We start from the raw sequence: 18988 nt of genomic DNA on the forward strand, positions 1-18988 counted from the left end.
TCTTCCAAATGAAACATTTCTACAGCCTGCCTGCCCCAGACAGGATCTTCTGTACTTATCGGTCTCCTGCCTCTTCAAATATCAGTCTGATAATGACTAGATTTATTCTAGAGAAACTACTTTTGCCTCAACAGGGTCAATGAGTAAACACTTGTTAAAAATCTGCAAATCATAGTATGTGTGATAATGGTGTGCACTGCTCTCTCAGAGTTACTAATGGTATCATTTTGTCATAACGAAAGCAATAGCTTTTCTCTTTCTATTTTTTACAGTAGCAAAACCTTTTCTCCCTTACTCTGGCTATAGTGATAGTGGCATTAAGCTCAGTTGCCATGAAAAATGCTCCTTAAGATCTCCTGCCTTTCCTGATTGAGAGAAGGGAATTAAGGAGTTCTGCCAGATGAAGGCTGTAGAATACAGTTCTCTAAAATACAGATCTTGTCTCTCTATATATAATTGTTAAATCTCAGGGGAAGTAGAACTGGCACATTCCTGGCAGGTTTGGAGGACCTGAATTAGGTTGCCTAGCCTCAGCATAATAGATAAATGGGCCCAGGAATTGGCTGCTGTTTACTTTGGTGATGGGGCCAGTGAACTATACTGTCTTTGAAATAGCTCTGTATTCCCTGAGAAAAACTTGGTCTGCCTGCTGAGATCCCTGTACCTACTGCTGCTTGAGTTGACTTAGATTTGGTGTGTGGGATAAAGCAGCAGTAAATTTCCTGCTGGTGCATTCACAGTGCAATGAAATCTGTCTGATAGCTAGTACAGATTTGATATGTATATATGCCTTTGTTGCTATGTGGGTCTTCCCTTTTGGGTGTGCTGAGGCCACCCAATGGCATTGTCAGGAGTGCTCACTGAAGAGCACTTTCTGCCTCTCTAGGTTGCTGAGAACTTTTATCTTCAGTGTGCATAATTGCAATGTCAATTTCAGCTCTGCCATGCTCCTTTCAGAGCTGTGCACTATACTGCTGGTTAGGAACAGAACCTTTAAATGCTAAAGGAAAGTATATGTTAAGTCATTTTTTCTTTCATTTTAACTGACTAATTTTGTATGTTTGAATGGTTTTTTGCCTTAATCACTTAAGGGAATGCATTTAATTCAATAATACCTAAAGATTAATATTTTGGTTCAGGTAATACAGATGTTTCTATCTTTTCAGGTTCCAGAGTTCTAAATCTGGAAAGATCTACCTCCACAGAGATGTAAGGCTCCTATTCTCCCGGAAATCCATGGAAGTTGATAGCGGCGCTGCATATGAACTCAAATCTTACACTGAATCTCCAACAAATCCTCAGTTTTCACCAAGATGCTAGCAAACTATGGCAAACTAAAGGACTGGTTTTACTGTTGATTACTCCTTGCAAGCGAAGATTGGTAGAGATGACAGTATAAAGTTAAGTCTGGAAAGGAATGGAAGTAGCGCTCAAGAGAGAGAAGGTTCTTACATGATCCTGGACCAGTTTTTAAGAGGTTTCTGGAATGAGCTTTGTGTATTCCAAGTAGACTGGAAACATACTTAAATCTAATCTTTTTGTACTGTTTAAAACCACTGCATTGGATGTGTTGCAATAGCAAATTCCCAAGTTAGTTTAGTGTTTACACTTTTTATTTTATTTTTCAGTTATTTAATATTTAATGTTTCATTTAATACTCAAGTGATGTTTGTCTTTAGTGTTCTAATGTAGCATAAATCCTATGTAAAATCATACTATGTATTTTTGGCATTAATATTGAAATCTGAAATATATACAGATGTCTTTAATCTGTGTGATGTTTTAAGTGATATTCATTTAAGTTATTGAAAATGAGGACAACAGGTGACTTTCCATAACATTTCATACTATGCAAACATTCAGCTTTTTTTCTCTCTTTCCTGGTACCCTTTTCCTTTTTTTCCTCACATATAGATTTAATACCACTTGTGACCATAGTGCAGATTGTTTGTTTACTTCTGCATTCAGTTCATTGGTTCAGTCCATATTTTGTGCCCTCAATTTCTTTCTTTCCTTAAAGGCCTCTTTAATTTTTCATTCTTTTATTAGTTTTTCTCACGTAAAATTCATACCCTTCCCCATTTGATTTCTCAGATTGTTTTCAAGGATGTACTGTGCAAACAAATTAGTATTTATATCTTAAATATATGCAAAAGCTATGAAACTTGTACTTCTTGTTTTATTTTCAGATAAGGAGGATCTTAATGTAATCCTAAATATTTTTAACAGGTCAGTTCCATTTAGGCCACTAGGTGGCCATAGGAAGTTTTACTAGAAATGCTACATTGGGCATATAAATATTTTCCAATACTTATGTGTATTCCTAAAAAAACACACAGTCAGATAAACAGTTTATGCTAAGTGTTAAACTGTGTAACTGAGAGAAATAAAGTTAGAAGCATTTGATTACATTTGAGGTATATATTTAATAATGAAAATGAAGCTTTGTGATGTTTGTTGAAGATCTTGGAGTTTCTCAGCTGTCCTACCTTGGCTTGTGTGTTTTTCTTTATACCCCTTTAGGTTGTTTGCAGAGTGTCAGTAATAGCAAAGGGGACCTTCATATTTAGGAGTATGACATGTTTATCTGATGAAGATGGAGAATGAAAAGTGCATCTTGTTTATTCAGCACTGCCCTTAAATGAGAGAAGTCAGTGTATCGTGACATCTCCAGGAAGTCTGCCAGGGAAAGTAAGGGAGACCAGACTTTCCAGATGATACTTATCAACTAACTTGTATATTCAAATGACTGTTGCTGCAAAAGGGCAAAGCTCAGATAGTGGCAAGTCCCTTCCCCACTTCAGCAGTATTTTCCTCTCTGTTGCACTAGGCTTTCAAAGGCTAGGTAGCATTTATTTTATAGCAGCTTGGGAAAAACTGTACAGGAAGAGATTGTTGGCAGTTTCTAGTGCTTTGTGTGCCCTGTAAAATGGAGAAAAGGTCTTTTGGTAGCAGAAGAGTCAACTACAATGGCAGTTGTACTGTGTACAGAGCTGGGATCTCAACTAGTATCGTGAGAATGTGTCCTAATTTCTTTTTAGCTACTATTGAGTCATAAGCAAACAACATGTCTCCTAAAGTACTTATTGGTGTCATGGTGCACATCTGCTTGCACACTGGATGAAAACAGACGAGGAAAGGACAAACTTCTAATGAAATGAAAAGTCACAATTGTAGTAGATGAACCTTTTATTTTGCACTGACAACATACAATGTTTGTATGATCTTGCTAACTTTAAACAACTTCTTCAAGCCACCCTTTTCTCCCTTCAAAGTAATATATATATTTCTTTTGAGCAGCAAAGAAGTGTGGATTTTGACTTCGTGGTCACTGCAAGGCATGTCAAGAAAACAAATTCGTATTGACTTAAACTACACTTAGTCCCTGTATGGACTCAGAATGAAAGTGACCTTAGATTACCCATGCACAACTTTAATTAATGCCAGAAGGCATCTGGAACTTCAGCCGCCTTCACCCACTTCTCCACATGGTCTGTTTCTTTTTTGTTAAAGGAAACACGATTGCGTGAAACCCTTGTACTTAATTGTGAATTCATGTCTTCCTACTCTAGCTTCTTCTGAGTGCTTATTTTAGGTGATTTCTTGGGTAATTATTGATCAGGCAGCTTAATTATATAGCTTGTATTCTGTCCTCCCCACACTCCAATCTAAATGGGGAAAGATGACCAAGTTATCAGTCTCCTGGAAACTCAGTCATTTTCTGCAGGTTCCTATATAGATGACCACTAATTAACTGGAGATTGCTTCAGTCAGTTCTCTGAACCCTCAAGGATATTTTCATCTAAGTTGAAAATAATTACCAGATAAGAAAAAAAATAACATTCAAGTGTCCTGTGAACGGATCTTTCCTCATACCAGCTTGAGGTTATACTCCGTTTGGTACACTTGGAATCTTGGTCATGCCAGACTGAACAAAAGAAATCTCAATTTCCTTGGTCTTGACAAGGTTTGTTCAGTAATTCCAGTAGTTATTCTGTGCCCCTTTGTCTTCATGATCTGCTTTAGATGCTCATACTTTAAAAATTGACCTAGTTTCTGTATGCTGCTTTCTAGCATTTGAGGCCACTGAAGAACTTTTGCTTTTCTGGAGGCTCTTGATTTACTTCCCATCCTTCCTCTTCTCTCTATAATTTACACTTGTTCCCTAAAAAATAATTTAATTTAGGAACTGCTGAATCCTCAAAGCTGCATTTTCCCTCACATTAATTTCCTAAGAGATTTTAAAGCAATTCCTGAAGTTTGCATTCCTGTCTGCTGTCACTGCTGTTTTGCTTCTTTTCAAAATACATGAACTTGATCCTTTTATGATCATTCTTCCATGTGTTGCTCTGTTTTTCACACCTTCAGATAATTTCTAGCTGGTTTTGCTAGAAGCAAAGGTGACACACTTCCTGTTATCATTGCTCTTCCTATCATTAGGAAAAAAAAATACCTAGTGCCTTGTATGGTTTTCCTGAGCAATCTGTCCTGCTGTATCCCTTCCTAAACAAGGGATATGCATATGCCTTGAGTTCCCTGCTACTACACAATCCACGTCTCTGGGTGAATTCCTCAGTTGCTTAAAAGAACTGCTTCCAACTACTGGTTTGGGGGGCTTTTACTAAAAACTCAACTGTGGCAAGATCAGCTTCTTTTATGATTTGAGAATATTTTCTGATCTGTTTCATCGGCCTTTGGGACCTTGAACACACAAAGCCTGCCCTGCCATCCTTCCTTAGCTGTGCTGAAGCTGGTCACCAGACGAGCAGGGTCTCCCTGAGGGCATGCTGAGCACTGCAGGGGGAGAGCTGGAGCTCAGAATCCTGGCAAAGTGGCATAACGTAATAGGAAAAGATGTTGTGGATGTATAGAAGAGTGGGAGTGTACATTTAACTGAGCATTATGTACAATCTATACCTTACCGTTCACATTCAGGCAGATTTCTTAAGGGTGAGCTACTTGAACCCTCTTTTATGACCTTAAAGCCTAAGAGGGTCTGAGGAGGTGGTGGTTCTGCCAAGCCCCGGGCAGTGAAGAGCAGAGGGCAGGGAAGGCAGTGGCTCCTGCAGCCGGGCCCCAGGCCGCAGGCAGGTTCCAGGGCAGCGTCTGAGACCTGCCCTCCTGCCCGCTGGTGCCTGGGGTTCAAGAAGCCCCTCACGCAAAGCTGCTGCGCACTCGGCTCCTCCCGTTTGGGTGTGTAAAAGCACCCAAAAACGAGGCGTTTAGCCGAGCAGCAAAGGGGGGTCTCCCCGTGGCGCTCACGCTGGGCCGCGGGTGCCGGGTGCAGGCCGGGCCTCGGCGCCTGAAGCCTCCACCGGTGGCTGCCGCTGCGGGCGGGTCTCCGTGGCGGGCTGAGCGCGGGCTGCGGCCTCGGGCGGAGCCCCGCGCCGTTTCCGCGCCGTTTCCGCGCCGTTTCCGCGGGGTCCCCGGGGCAGGCCCCACCGAACTACAGTTCCCGGCGTGCCCCGCGGGGGCGGGGGCGGCGGAGCGCGCGGAGCGGGGCCGTGCGGCGCGCGGAGGAAGTGTGGTCCCGCCGGCGCGCCGTCGGGCGAGCGGCCGCCATCTTGTGCGGGAGGCGGTGGCCGCGCTGCGCTGCGCGGAGGAGCCGCGGACGCGCTTCCCTCGCCCGCCCTCGCCCGCCGTCCTGCTGCCGCGGCGCCATGTCTGCCGAGAGCCCCGAGCCCGCCTCGGCCGAGGAGCAGAAGGTGGGTGGCCGGCAGCCCCCGCGCAGGCCCGCCCAGGAGCAGGAGGCCCGCGGGGCTTCTCCCGCCTCCATCCGCGCGTTCCGGCCGAGCGGGGCCGCCGCGGCCCGGCCTCTCCCGGCCTCAAGCCGGGGGAGCCTCGCGGGCCGCCTCGGACCGCAAGGCAGCGTCTCCCGGGCCTGGTCCTCTCCTCGCCGGGGCCGGCTCCGAGTAGCGGCCTGGCCGGGAGCAGCGCCGGCCCTGCCGCCGGGGCAGGGGAGCCGGGTGTCCGGCACCGCCGGCTCGGGCGGGCCGGGGCTCCGGGCTCTGCAGGCCGCAGCGCTGGGAGGGCGCAGGCGGGAGGCGGAGGAGCGGCAGCCCCGGGTTGGCTTCTGCTCTCGGGGATTCGTGCTCTCCGGTAACTCGCTGGCGTGCTCTGCCCCGGCCCCGCGCTTCCCCGGGTGTCCCGGGGGAGGGAATCCCAGAGCGGCTGGGAACCTGCGATAATGCGGTGACTAAACTTCTGTTTCACTTTTAGACAATTTTTACATTATAATGTAACCTGTTTAGGAGGAGAAGTATCTAAAGGACCACGGCTGTGGCCTGTTCTAGATAACCCAACCAGTTAGTTACTCTTTCTAAAAGCCTTATCTTGTGATGGCATTATCATGTTATCTCTCTAACTAATAATTTTATAGTTTCCTAAGTGGGGTTTGGCTTCCTAGATGACTGCTATTAGCAGTTCTCCTGTGTTGGCTGTGACTTTAAGAAGCCGTTTGGTTTTTTTTTAGTCGTACAGCTGTATGGACTCGGTAGCAGTCTCTACAGCTATTCCTGATCGGGAGCAGTTACGGAATACAAGTACTGCTTTGAAGGACACTAAAAGAAAAAAGCTTAGTCTGCCTCTGCTGTCAAGTTTTTGTTTAATAATTTACTATTTGTAATGCGAGTTAGTCACACAAGTAGAGCTTTGGGGGTTCATATGGAATGATACCTTCTCAATAGGTGCAGTAATCAGAACCAGCTTCTATGACACGTCTGTAATCTACTCTTAAATGCACGTGTTCTGCAGCTCAGCTTTGCACCCGTGCTCCTCAGGCTACCGAAGGGTTACCATTCCTGTTCAAAGTCTACAAAATAAATCCCTGGCCTATGCAGCACTCCTAGAATAGCTCTGTAATAAGAGCGTAGTAAAACATGTGGTAGCAGGTTTATCGTGATGCCTTCTAGTGTGTTCTGATCGAGTCAGGTGGCTGGGGCTGGTTTCACCGAGTTTCAGAGTGAAGTCTCAATGCGGTGCTTACCCCACATCTTGGAAAATTAGCCTTTACCTGAGAGACAGGAGTCCCTTCCTGATATGCCAATTTAGTTTTAATCTAATGAGGTGTTCGAGACAAATTCATAGTGTCAATAGAATAAAGCTGTTTTCCTTGTTAATGTAAATCCTGCTAGAATATTGTGATATCAGTGCTCTTAGGACACTGCAATATTAACCTTCACTAAGACCATTTGTCTGGGTAGGCAAAATTTAACATGGATGCAGTTAATACTTAGCTCTGAAACACTTATATAAACCCATTTTGCAGTACTTATTTATATGTGTGCTTAAAAACAATGAAACCCCTGAAGAAATTTTGAGGCAGTGTTTTCATGATCACACCTCTTTTCCAAAGTTTGTGAACACGCTCTGAGGAGCTTTTGCATGTGTTAGGTGAGAGAGGTGTTAAACAAGAGAGTGATATAAGTTGAAAACTTGCCAAAGACCAGTGTTTCCTGTTCTTGCTGTGCAAACCCAGGATACTGGCAGGAGGAATTTCAACAACAAAGCAACTTTAGACATTGGAGAACATCTGCTTAGTTGACTGACTCTCTTTTTGCCTTAAAAACCTGTATTTTTCAGGAAGCTGTTAAGATGTGGTGCATTAGGTTTCTGGGATGGCTTTTGCCAGATCAGCTCACTGTTGAGTTGTGCTGTTGTCCTGTTTTTCCCATTCTCTGCTTTACATTTTGTTTGATGTCTTCTGCTAAAGAGGATGAGCTCTTCATACCAGAGCTTGAAAAGGCTGATGGCTCTTTTTTTAGCCACATAATTCAGTTATCCAGCAGATACAGAACTTACATTGCTGGTACCCCTGTAAAGATTAAAAGCAAAAGCTATCTTTAACTGGGTTAGGTAACTACTGCATTCCTGGTAGATCCTTTTAATGAGGTAAGCAGACTTGTCAGCTATGTCAAATTCCTGTAGAGAACTAAAATTACAGCTTTTGTGTGGTTGTCACTAGGAAGAGCGTGGTATATCTTGATTTCCGCCCCCCTCAGTCATTTGTAAGTCACTTGATTGTTGCTTCTCTAACTCAAGGGAGCGTGTTGTAAATGTATGCATGGCCTTGCTGGCTTGGGTTAAAGCCTTTGTGGCTCAACAACATATTTCCAAGAGTGCTGAGTACTGTCTAGTGTACAAAGAATATAGGTCAGAACATGCGTGCAGTGATCTTTCCCAGAAAACTACCCCAGGTCTCAGCAACCTGGGGTTTAAAAGCCTTCTGAGCTGCAGTTGAACACATCGAGTTGCTTTCTGAATCCATCTAAATTCTTGGCAGGCACCCCTGTCTCCTTTGGCAGAGTTCTGCAGCTTAGCTATATTTCATATGAAGAACTGTTGTCTTAAGTATTTTTTGAACCTGCCATCAGCTGGTTTTGTTTGGCACCCCAAGTCTTTGTACTGAAATTCTTTAATTCATTTTACTGAGGTTTTTGACTCTTGGTTGCTTTTGGTCGTTAAGAGTGAGTGGCCATAGTCTGTATCCTTTTCAGCTGCATTGGTGCATAACACAGTATTTTGTGCTTGGATTGCCTGCTCTGTGGTGATTTGTCAGCCCTATGAGTTTGCATAAATGTCTTCTTTGATGCACCATAATTACATATTTATGTAAGTTATTTATTGTTTGCCCTCTGTTTTTTAAAAAGTATCTCCTTTTTATTATTATTGGCAAAACATCCCCCCTCAAATGCTTTGTCTGTTGTCTCAACAGTGAGTATCCAATGATTCAGCATTAGATGTTTGAAGTGTTTAGCTGAAATTGTTGCTTTTGAGAAAATTCAGTCAATATTGGCATGGTAATAAAGCACATCAGGAAGAGTGGCAGCTGGAGAATGATCTCTATAGCACATGAAGACTGGTATATGGTGAGAACTAGTGTAGTTCTATGTTCAGCAGTGTCAGGGTGACTTTGACCTTTATGATTATTTGTACTTTACATTATATTGCTTAGCTATGTTTTTGTCTAATAAAAAACATTGGTTCCTGGCCTCCCAGAAGTTGCTCTTGAAGTGTTACAAGAATTTCTCTCTTTCCTTGGTAGAACTGTTAATTCCCACTGTATTGTGCAAAACTGTCTGTGAGATGTCTTGGCCTGATGGAGCAACTAGACAATGTTATGTTATAAATCTGTTGTTATAACAGTTATTTCTGAGGTTTCTTACCAGAAGGATGTTGACTGTTGTAAAACTTTGGGCTTTTATAAGAGTTACAGTAAAGCACTGGGGTAGGCTATTGTGGCAGCTCTAGTTGGTTGGCAGTTCTGGCAGAAGTAGCTCCCAGCTGCTTGTGTCCTTCTGTCCTCCCTGCTGCTGTGCTGACATACCTGCTTGTGCAGCTGCTTGGTGATCCAGTCTGTGAAACTGGTCCAAATGAAACACAGCCCAACAAGGGGGGAACAAAAGGTTCTTTTTCTGTTGAATTAATTGCTGTAACCTATTCATATAGAGTACACGCAGTCATGCTGACTGATGTAATGCAAAGGTTGATGACATGGATGAGTGAGAACGGGCTGCAGAAGCAGCTTCAAGTGGATAGGAAACCTTAGTCACAGGTGAATGTGAGGGCCTCCTGATTTTAATTGCAGTTCTTCTTTCCTGCCTGAAAGCCTTTATTCGACTTCAGATGATAATAACAATTCAAGAACTAACACAGTGCGAATCAAATCGATACGTATTTTCCCTGAACTAGCAATGGTTTGCTTGCAATTAAAAAAAAAAAAAAAGCCTTGTCCAAATTCTGGAAGGTAGCAAAACAAGAGTTTTGAATGGAACATATCTTAGAAATGATCTAATAGAAGAAATTGTACATATAGCAGATTGCTCCATGGACCAGAGTAGATGTAAGGTAGAGGTCATTGTTGAAAGACTGGATGTACAAATTTCAGTTTTTGCCATATGAGTATCTTCAAATGATTACTTTGAGCACCTGTATTTTACAGTATACTCATAAAATAGTTATTTTATTGTACACAAAAGCACTGTCCAACTGTCTTAATCCTCATAATTTTAGGGTATAGACATGTATAGAGAAATCCAGTATTGTTGTTATTAATTATGTCAGCAGGCATGTTTTTGAGACTGAGGTACTTTTAATAATACAGTGAATATAATCACATCACAGCATGAGCAGTCATACAGACTAGACTGGGGCAGTGCAAGTGCTAGTCTGTCTGTGCAACTCCATGGTCAATCAGGAGCAGCTGAAAAAAAGTCCTGTGGTTCTTGCCCAGCTCTCAGCGTTTGTTCTTAGTGGAACCCTTGTTTTGACCTTGTTTGTTTTGTTTGGGAGATATTTTTTATTATTATTAAATCAAGTAATTTAATTTTAGTGTATGCTACTTTTACGTGCAAGAGAAATGTATTAATTAGATTCAAACACATCTCCGGGAAAGGCATGTGATGGAGGCTGAACTCCTACACTTCCTGTCAGTATTCAAGAGAGAATGTTTGAACATGTCTATGCAGATAATGGACGTGTTGTTCACTTGATAGCAGCAGTCAGCATGTTGGTGAATTATCTGCAAAGGTGTTCTGGATAAATTGTTATTGTACATTTCATTTTCAGTATTGATAATTGTCTTTCAGGAAATGGAGGATAAGGTGATCAGCCCAGAAAAAGTTGAAGAAGCAAAATTGAAAGCAAGATATCCTCATCTGGGCCAGAAGCCAGGAGGCTCAGACTTCTTGAGGAAGAGACTTCAGAAAGGAGTGAGTTCTTTATTGTCCACAGGGTATGGACAAGAAATTGCAGAATTCATCTGTCTGATTTTTTTTCCACTCCACAGGCCTTCACATACGTAAGAGTGCCAAGTAGTCTAAACTTTGTGAAAGCACAAGGAAGAGAAATTTATTTCTGCAAAACAAATGCCAGATTGACAGGGTAGCTGGTTCAGTGCTGCTGTGATAGACGTAATTAAAACATAGTAAACACTATGGGTCAGAACCTCATCCCTGTTTTGTACCAATCTTATCTTGCCCATTCTTATGTCCTCAAAACGTATGTATGTCCACTCTCATTATCCATGTTTTTAGCACGTGAAAGCTTAGTGTGTGTGGTGTTAAACCGAGCACCATCCGACATCAGTGGCTTCAGCGTGGAGGTGTAATTCTCAATATACCTTCTAACCCAAAAGTAATTCTAAAAGAATGAAGAGTGAGTTCGTAATTCAGTGTTCCACATTTAACCAGTGTCTCTTTATTTTCTTAGTAATTCAGCTGTTTATTTTTTTAGTTTAATTATTCATAAAATGATTATGTAATGCCTTTCAGGCATGCTAGAACTCTGCTCTTGGGATAATCCTGGTATATCAGTACCTGTAATAGTGCTCTCATTGCTATCACACTAGTTTTTTTACTATTGTCTAGGCCCTTTGAGTGCATGCAATGATTTCAAGTTAAATTCTTCACAAATCAGCTGTTGGGAGTTCAGTGCTGATCTAATTCTGTGCTATCTGGTAACATCTCCTGGGAATTGTTACTGTTGACTTTTTTTTTGGATAAGCTTTCTCTCATCAGTTGGAGCATATGCAGAAAAGGTGATGGCTGCTGGGCATGGCAGGTGGCAGATCAGGTGACTCCTTTTGTGAGTTATGCTGTTGTCAAAGGCAGCCTAAATTAGATTTCAGTGGGTTCAGTGTATGTGTAGACACAGAAGGGAGAGGGTGGGTATGTAATGTGATGGTAATTCAGGAAAACAGACCAGCTTCCACTCCCTGAGGATTAATGGCCATAAAGGAGTTATGACTGCCTGCACTCTGTGCAAATATGAGGAAAAATTACCACCAACATTAACAACCTGTAAAAGCCTTGTTAATTACAGCACTATTTAATACAAAGGTTGTTGCAGCCTATATTTTCAGATTGAGCAGAGGTAAACCAGTAAGCATCTTAACTAAGTGTTTGGGGTTTTGCTACTCTGATGAAAGATGACATAACATTGTGGACTCCAGTATATAAACCTTCCTTCTTCAGTTCTCCACTCCTGATGTGGTGGTAATAACTTTTTTCCATTTTATTTTTCATTATTTTTGTTCAGTGCAATGAGTGTCTTAAATGAGGAAGCACCTTACTTGATATAGACACCTGGTGTGCTTCAGGCTGCCCGGATTGCTGAAGTTAACATAGAGTGAGGATAGTGAGATGCTTTCAGATAGAGTTTCGGACACGAAGACATCTGGACAGACATAGTCAGTTTGAAAGGGATGATCAAAATCCATGAGAAGCTAGAGTAAATCACAGAAAAATACAGAAGTAAGTTAAAGGAAGAAATGGACTGATATTCTAATGCATGAAAGATGGTAGGTTCTCTTGGATATTCTTCTAAATGTATGTAGTCGGTTTCAGCCCAGATTTTCTTCTATTTTTCAACTGGGACACTCTCTGCCTGTTGATATTTGCTCTCCATAAATGTCCTTTGTTGGGTGTACACACCATTATATGCATACTTTTTCCAGAATAGCAGTAGAAGAGAACCATGGTAAACTGTGCTTCTGTAGAGGGATTCTTTTTGGAACTCTTCCATGGACAAATAGGTATCTCTTAACAGCAATAACGCATCTAAAGATTGAGCAATTCTATTATTACTTAATTGTTTAAGTTTCTTCAGTCTTGAAGAACAATATATAAAAGCCTTTTTACGAATCAGCTGATGCTGTAACTTAAGGTCTGGTCTGCAAATGCAGTGCTAGAACACTGGTGTAAATAGGAATTACACCATCAAAAGGATTGAATTGGGAAGGTTTACAAAGAAAAATGTGTGGTTCTGATGTAATACTGACCACATGGGAAAAGCAGATTTGGGAACTTCAAGGCTTTAGCAGGGAATATTTAGAGCCTTCTTCAGGAGGCCTTGCATAAACAACCCCAGCCCCCTTAGGTGAAGGCCTTTTAAGTGTTCAGATTACTTCTCTCTAGCACTCACTGCTCCTGGACATTTTGCAGCTGCTTAGCAGTAATGCAGAATAAAGAGGATGGTAGAAATATGCTGCCTGGAAGCACCTGAACATAGCAAATAGTGATGCCTGTTGCTCAGTTGACTGAGAAATAAGCCTATATAAAGCTAACTAGGGAATGTTCTCTTCACATATGATCGTGGTTGTAAGCAGCAGTTGCTGTTGTAAATATTTGCTCTGAATCTAATGTTCTGGCCTCATATGATGTTCTGTTCAAAGTCATGGGTTACAAGTACCTTAATGGTAGATGTCATAGTAAGATGTAACCAAAATACCACTTTCCCTGCAAAATGCATTTGAAGACTTGACCCAGACCTTGGATGAAATTCCATGCCTCATCTTACTGTGATGCAGATAAATAATTTATAGTAATTTGGCTTTATCATCCATAGATAACTTAATATTGGACAATAAAAAAGACTGTTAAAGGTAATGCTAATTTTAAAAATGCTGAAATATTGAGGAACACTGCTTTAAAAATTCAAACTTAATGTACTCGCTTTTGTATTCAGAAGAACCTGGAGCCTGGGATAAGAATTTCCTTCACACAGTGCTTTTCAGAAGGACTAAGTGGTAGATTTGACTTCACCAAATAATTGGTTTGGGAATTTTAGAGATTATAGTTTCACTGATTTAATACATGCAGATAAGATACTTTCTTGTTAGTGTGCAGTTTCATGCTGCTTTGATCTTCTGGTATGATAGAGCAGGTGCTGTTCTCCAGCTTTAGTTCATGCATTGTTTGGTGGTTCTGTGTAGCAGAATTTGTTCACTGCAACAGAATTTACAAACCCCAAGGTTTCACCAGAGCTCCTGGGAAAACTAGGGCAAAAGTAATGTTCATGTATGGGGTGAGTTTAATGGTATATGTAGCACCGTAGCTGCATACTTGGCTGATGTTAAGGGTTTAGGTATGTGTGCTAAATATATATATATATAAAATTTATTTTTTTTTCAATCAGCATCAAGCTACCTTGCCAGATCAGGAAGGTTTTATTACTGGTTTTAAAATGGAAAGAATCTGTCTAACCATGTAATTGAGTGTATGCATCTGATAGGATTTCAGGCCTTTAAATGTATGTATGTTTTGTCTTCTAGCAAAAGTACTTTGATTCTGGTGACTACAACATGGCTAAAGCAAAGATGAAGAATAAGCAACTGCCCACTGCAGCTCCTGACAAGACAGAAGTCACTGGTGACCATATTCCTACTCCACAGGATCTTCCACAGCGGAAACCGTCTCTTGTTGCTAGCAAGCTGGCTGGCTGACGAGAGCAGCTGAACTGCATGATTATTCTCATTCCTGTTATTTCTCCTTAATAGTTATTTCTCACCCTCACATCCCTCTTTTTCTTTCTTACACTAAGTCATGAGACTGACAGCTTTGCAGGTAGCGATAGCATGTGCTGCTATTGTAAAGGAGTACTGTTAAGAGTAAAACGTGTAGTATTTGGACTAGTTGAGAACAATGCACTGATTAAAAAGGACAAGTTTGGTTAGAGCAATGTAATCTACTTGAAAATGTACATATTGCCCATTTCCTAGTGTAGGACTGGTTCCAGCAAGTGACATCGCAAGTTTTACAACTTCTAATGTTTCTGCTTTTGTTATTTCATCTTAATTACAGCATATTTGTATTTAATATAACCTCCAGTTGTGTTGGGTTTTTCTTCTGTGTTTGGTTTTGTTGTCTAAAATAGAGGTTTAGACCACAAGTTGCTAGATGGTGAAGCATGTATTAAAAAAAAGACAGGGCTCTGATTGAATTTTGTTTCTGCTTTTGAACTTGAACGGCCTTAAACCTGTTTCAGCTTTAACAATAGAGTTTTTACTTGGGCAATATTTGCCCATTCTGGTGTAACTCTTGTGAATCTAGTGCTTATTGGCAACTGCCTGTTGAAGCTGGTATTCTTTTCAGTTCTGTTGCTTAGGACACACTTTTGTTGAAGATGTGAATGAAGTGTGCATGTGCATAGACTGTTGAATTCACTCTTGTGCCATTTTTGTAAATACAGTAGTTTTGCACAACCTTTTGCAAACGTCTGTTAGTTTTACATTTTAAAAAGCAGATAACGTGCCAATCAAAGCACAAGTGATTCTGTATCTTTCAAAGTCTTGTCACAAAACTAAGAGCCCAGAATCTTGCTACTGAAAGTAAAAATTGAGTACCTGAAATTTGTGAAACACTTATATTTACACTTGTCTCAACCTCATGCTTTTGCAGTTGCATATTTTGTTTTGCAACAACGTCCAGCATTCAAATATAAACCTGGAATTTGTACCTGTATTGGGAGGCAAGTGCCCTTTTTGTTCAGCAGCTCTTTAGGCTTTTAAAGTTGAAATGCTCTGTCTGATGATGTGGAGATGGCTAATTGTGCTGTTCCAGAGAGTTTCCTGCGTGGCAAACTCCAAACCTATGCTTGCTAAGGTTTGATATGCAGTTGTCTTTTTTAGACTCTGGAAGCAGAATTGTCAGAGTTGGAAGAGACCTCTAGAGATCAGAAGGGTATATATTTTTTTTCTCTTGGACTCCTGAAGCGGTAGTAAACTAACTCCTTTTCTCTTTGTTAACAGCAGCCTCTCATTGGCTTTGGGGAAACAAAGAACTGGAAGCATTATTTGTATAATGACTAATTGAGAAATAGGTGACTTTGCACATCAGAAAACAGAAGTGAACTTCAGTTCATCTTTATGATGCAGGTTCTAAGTACTAGATTGCCAGAACATAAAGTGTTGATATTAGGTAATAATGCATTTAAAAGCATGTTCGGTCAATGAAATCAGAGTATTAAAAATGCAGTATATAATTGATTTTAATATAGGTAATCACAGCCTTCATGTTCTTTGGGCATATAAGAAACTCTTTACAAAGACCAGTTTACTTTTTTCTTTAGGGAAGCGGTTCTGAAGCAGCCTAGTAAAAGCAAAACACCAATGTGGTATTGCTAGAAAACACTCAAAGCTGCATGTTTTTAGAAGGATGTGCTTTGTATTGATGTAATCAGAAAGGTCTTGCAAGATAAAGGACTGCTAATCAAAAACACTGGCTCATTTTCTGTAGTGCTTTCTTCTAAAGGCAGACATAAGAAAATGATCCAAAGAAAATGAAAAATCTGAATTTGGTTTTGTTTTGATCAGAACATGAGCAAAGTTTATTGGTGCCTATATGATGTCTTTGGTTCAGAGAAGTCGTTCCAGTAATTACAAAATTGCTAACCTGTTTATTTTCAAGTCTGTATAGCCCTTTTCTTGTAAGTAAATGGGCTCTCTCAAGCCTGTCCTTATTATCCTCCACTATTATTATAAAGAATTCTTGATTTTTGCAGAACAGGTTGAAGAAATAGACTTGTTTGACTTCCTTAAGTAAGAAATTAGGCTGGGAGATTAGCAAGGAAAGCAGATACATTGAAGCAAACTGCTTTTTATAGATTTTTGTCCTAATGTGAAAATCCCTCTTTATTTTTGTATGTATAAATAAAATCGAAACGTAATGCTAGGACTGGGCCTGAAACAAATTTTGAACCATTAAGGTGACTTGCTGTGTTTTGTCACCTGCCACTCTTCTGTGGCTCATGTGAGGTGAGCTTGCTTGATGTTTGGGAAGGTTTAAAAAAATAGCCATTTAAATGTAAACATTCCACTCACTTAGGTAAGACTCAGCTTGTCCTGCTGGTTGGACAACACAAGCTCTTCTGATGTTCACTTGGTGACTTGCAGTTCTTAAGATTACTACAAATTCAGCTATGAATATGTTATCCATGTGTATATATTGGAAGTACTGTAATACTAACTAGGTCAGAGACTGATTATGAGCCTTCACATCTGACAGACCTCAGCAGCAGGCACAGCTATTTTGATTCTATACACTGTATAAAACTTAAATCCAATAATCACTTAACAGTAAATCAGACATGACTGCAAATCGATGCTTACTTTCAGCCTCCTCCAGCAAGAGAACTCAGCTATCCAAACGTATGTACATAATGTATTATATGAGTTTTACCATTTGATAATTACCTTTTTCAAAGAAAACCTGTCCACACTGTAGACTGGCAGTCCCTTTCATATCTTGCCTTTAAAGATAGACAGTGTTTAGTTCTTAGAGTAGTACTCATGTAGGCTTGTAATAGCAGATAGCACCAACATTTTACTCAAAATAGTTAAGTGGATTAATTACAACTTCACAGATATGTCCCCAAATCTGTAGCACCAAAGGCTTCCCTCTCATTGTTCTTGATGTAGTAGGACAGTGTTTGTGTAAAGGCCACAGGAGTACATTTTATTGGACATATTTACACCCAGTCAAGATGTTAAGGTGATAAAAATGTCAATTGTTCTTTACAAACTTACACATTGTATAGTATACAGAATAAATTGATCTACTTAGTTTTTATTGCAACATGGAGATTTGTCTCGTCTTTACTGTGGTTTCCTGAAAGATACTGCATCCTTCGGTATTCCCTATGGAAAATTTCTAAAACCCTAAATCTTGCTGCTCTGTATCATTAAAAGTATGACTGGGCTTTGGTTTCTAGTATGTTAGACTACAGAATTACTTTAATGTAATCACATTTATATATATTTCAGTGCTTATTTTTCTAATAAGGTAATTAAAGCTTATTGTTTGAAAACTCTGTAACATGATTGTTTTGGTCCCTCGCACTGAATGAAGGGGATTTCTGGGAATTAGCTTGGCATATAGAAGTTTGTGTTGCTATAGACTGGATTGGCCTGAATATGGCAACATTTTCAAGAAACCAAGATGCTGGAACAAGTCCAACTAATTTGACATTCAGTATGACTTAGGAGCTGAACTTTGCTCAACTTCAAGATCAAAGTGGTACATTTACACAACTACCTCAGTCACCACGGTCATAGTAAAACCCTCTATACTTTGCAACTCAAACTGGGGAGAAAAATGGCCAGTTTGAGTAGTGTCATTCAAGTACCACGCTGAGGCAGTGCAAAGGCTGCAATAACACTGGCATTAGTAACCCAAAGTAACTTACCTGAATGGCTGCTTGGGGAGTGGCATCAATCTTCAGGCAAAGACAAACCATTTAAATACAGGGTTATCACCCAAATCTTTCTAATTAGAGCTGTGGCAGGTACAGTTACCCAGTTACACAGTTACAAAGAGAAGCTTTATTTAGTGGATATGCTTGCAACACAACCACATTATCCAGGAGGGAGGCAAGATTGCAGTGACTTATTTTCTGGCTGGGGGCTTTTTGTGAGGTTGGGAAGAGACGAGGGGAGCACAGAAGCAGGGGTTTTTTGGTTGTTTGTTTTTTTTTTTTAAAGTGGGCTGAATGTGTGGTTTTATTTATTTATTTATTCCTGCTTTAGTGCAAGTGAGCCACCCTCTCATGTATTCAGGTTCTTCATCCCAGTTTCTGGCATCTACAGATCAGAGGAATATGAAATCTGAGAAGTTCTATACATATTCAAGGCACTTTAAATATTTAATCTTGAATATGTATCTGGAGTACTAGCACAGAGGCAAACAGCCTTGAGCTGGGCTGGTGTGCTTGGAAAAGCTTTAGTTCAGGGGCATATGACTGAAGTATCTCTCAGACAGTACATCCTTCTTAGACGAGGATGCTGCTTGATATATTTCAAATGGGTGTTTATTTTACTTTGGTTTAAAATGGGAAGATGAAGTATGTTTTGCTTCTGGTTTTGTCTAAATAACATTTAATTTGGGTTTAGGTTTTTTTAACCTCATTGCAGAACAGTGTTGTAGCTCTTATTAAAAAAAGAATGTGGTTGGATAATCTGTCAACTTCCCTTGATAATGTTACAGAATAACCAGATAACTGTGATTGACATTTCTGTTACTGGCAGTCTCCACAGAGACTGGATTCAACCTCTGCTGGCACTTCTTTCTGGGTTCGTTTGGTTGTTTCCTTACTGATTTTGAGGAGCCTTCCCTGAGAAATGGGATTTGGATTTTAAAACATGCAGCAATTTCTAGTTGAATTATATGGCTGAAACTACAAGGATGCGTAAATGCAAGAATGGGAGCTATGGATT

The 18988-nt window shown here is 40.6% G+C and overlaps 2 protein-coding genes across 2 annotated transcripts in view; both read left to right on the forward strand.

Annotated features, from left to right (window-relative positions):
* ATOSA (atos homolog A) overlaps positions 1-1769 on the forward strand; it is a 45619-nt gene extending 43850 nt beyond the window's left edge. The window contains exon 12 of the mRNA XM_051628164.1: positions 1167-1769. Within this exon, the coding sequence (XP_051484124.1) occupies positions 1167-1320 (154 nt within the window). The 3' untranslated portion in view covers positions 1321-1769. The remainder of the gene's footprint in view (positions 1-1166) is intronic.
* Positions 1770-5484: 3715 nt separating this feature from the next.
* ARPP19 (cAMP regulated phosphoprotein 19) lies at positions 5485-17591 on the forward strand. Its single transcript, XM_051628237.1, has 3 exons — positions 5485-5705; positions 10587-10709; positions 14051-17591. The coding sequence occupies exons 1-3, from the start codon at positions 5661-5663 to the stop codon at positions 14219-14221; spliced, it is 339 nt and encodes a 112-aa protein (XP_051484197.1). The 5' UTR covers positions 5485-5660; the 3' UTR covers positions 14222-17591.
* The last annotated feature ends 1397 nt before the right edge of the window (positions 17592-18988 follow it).

This window comes from Apus apus, chromosome 10, assembly GCF_020740795.1.
Source record: "Apus apus isolate bApuApu2 chromosome 10, bApuApu2.pri.cur, whole genome shotgun sequence".
NCBI lineage: Eukaryota > Metazoa > Chordata > Aves > Apodiformes > Apodidae > Apus > Apus apus.

What these genes read in the sequence shown, in the direction of transcription:
- ARPP19 (XM_051628237.1), top strand. Translation starts at nt 5,661, where the DNA reads ATGTCTGCCGAGAGCCCCGAGCCCGCCTCGGCCGAGGAGCAGAAG. An exon ending in CCTCGGCCGAGGAGCAGAAG is followed by an intron (nt 5,706 to 10,586) that starts GTGGGTGGCCGG and finishes ATTGTCTTTCAG; the next exon opens with GAAATGGAGGATAAGGTGAT. An exon ending in GGAAGAGACTTCAGAAAGGA is followed by an intron (nt 10,710 to 14,050) that starts GTGAGTTCTTTA and finishes TTTGTCTTCTAG; the next exon opens with CAAAAGTACTTTGATTCTGG.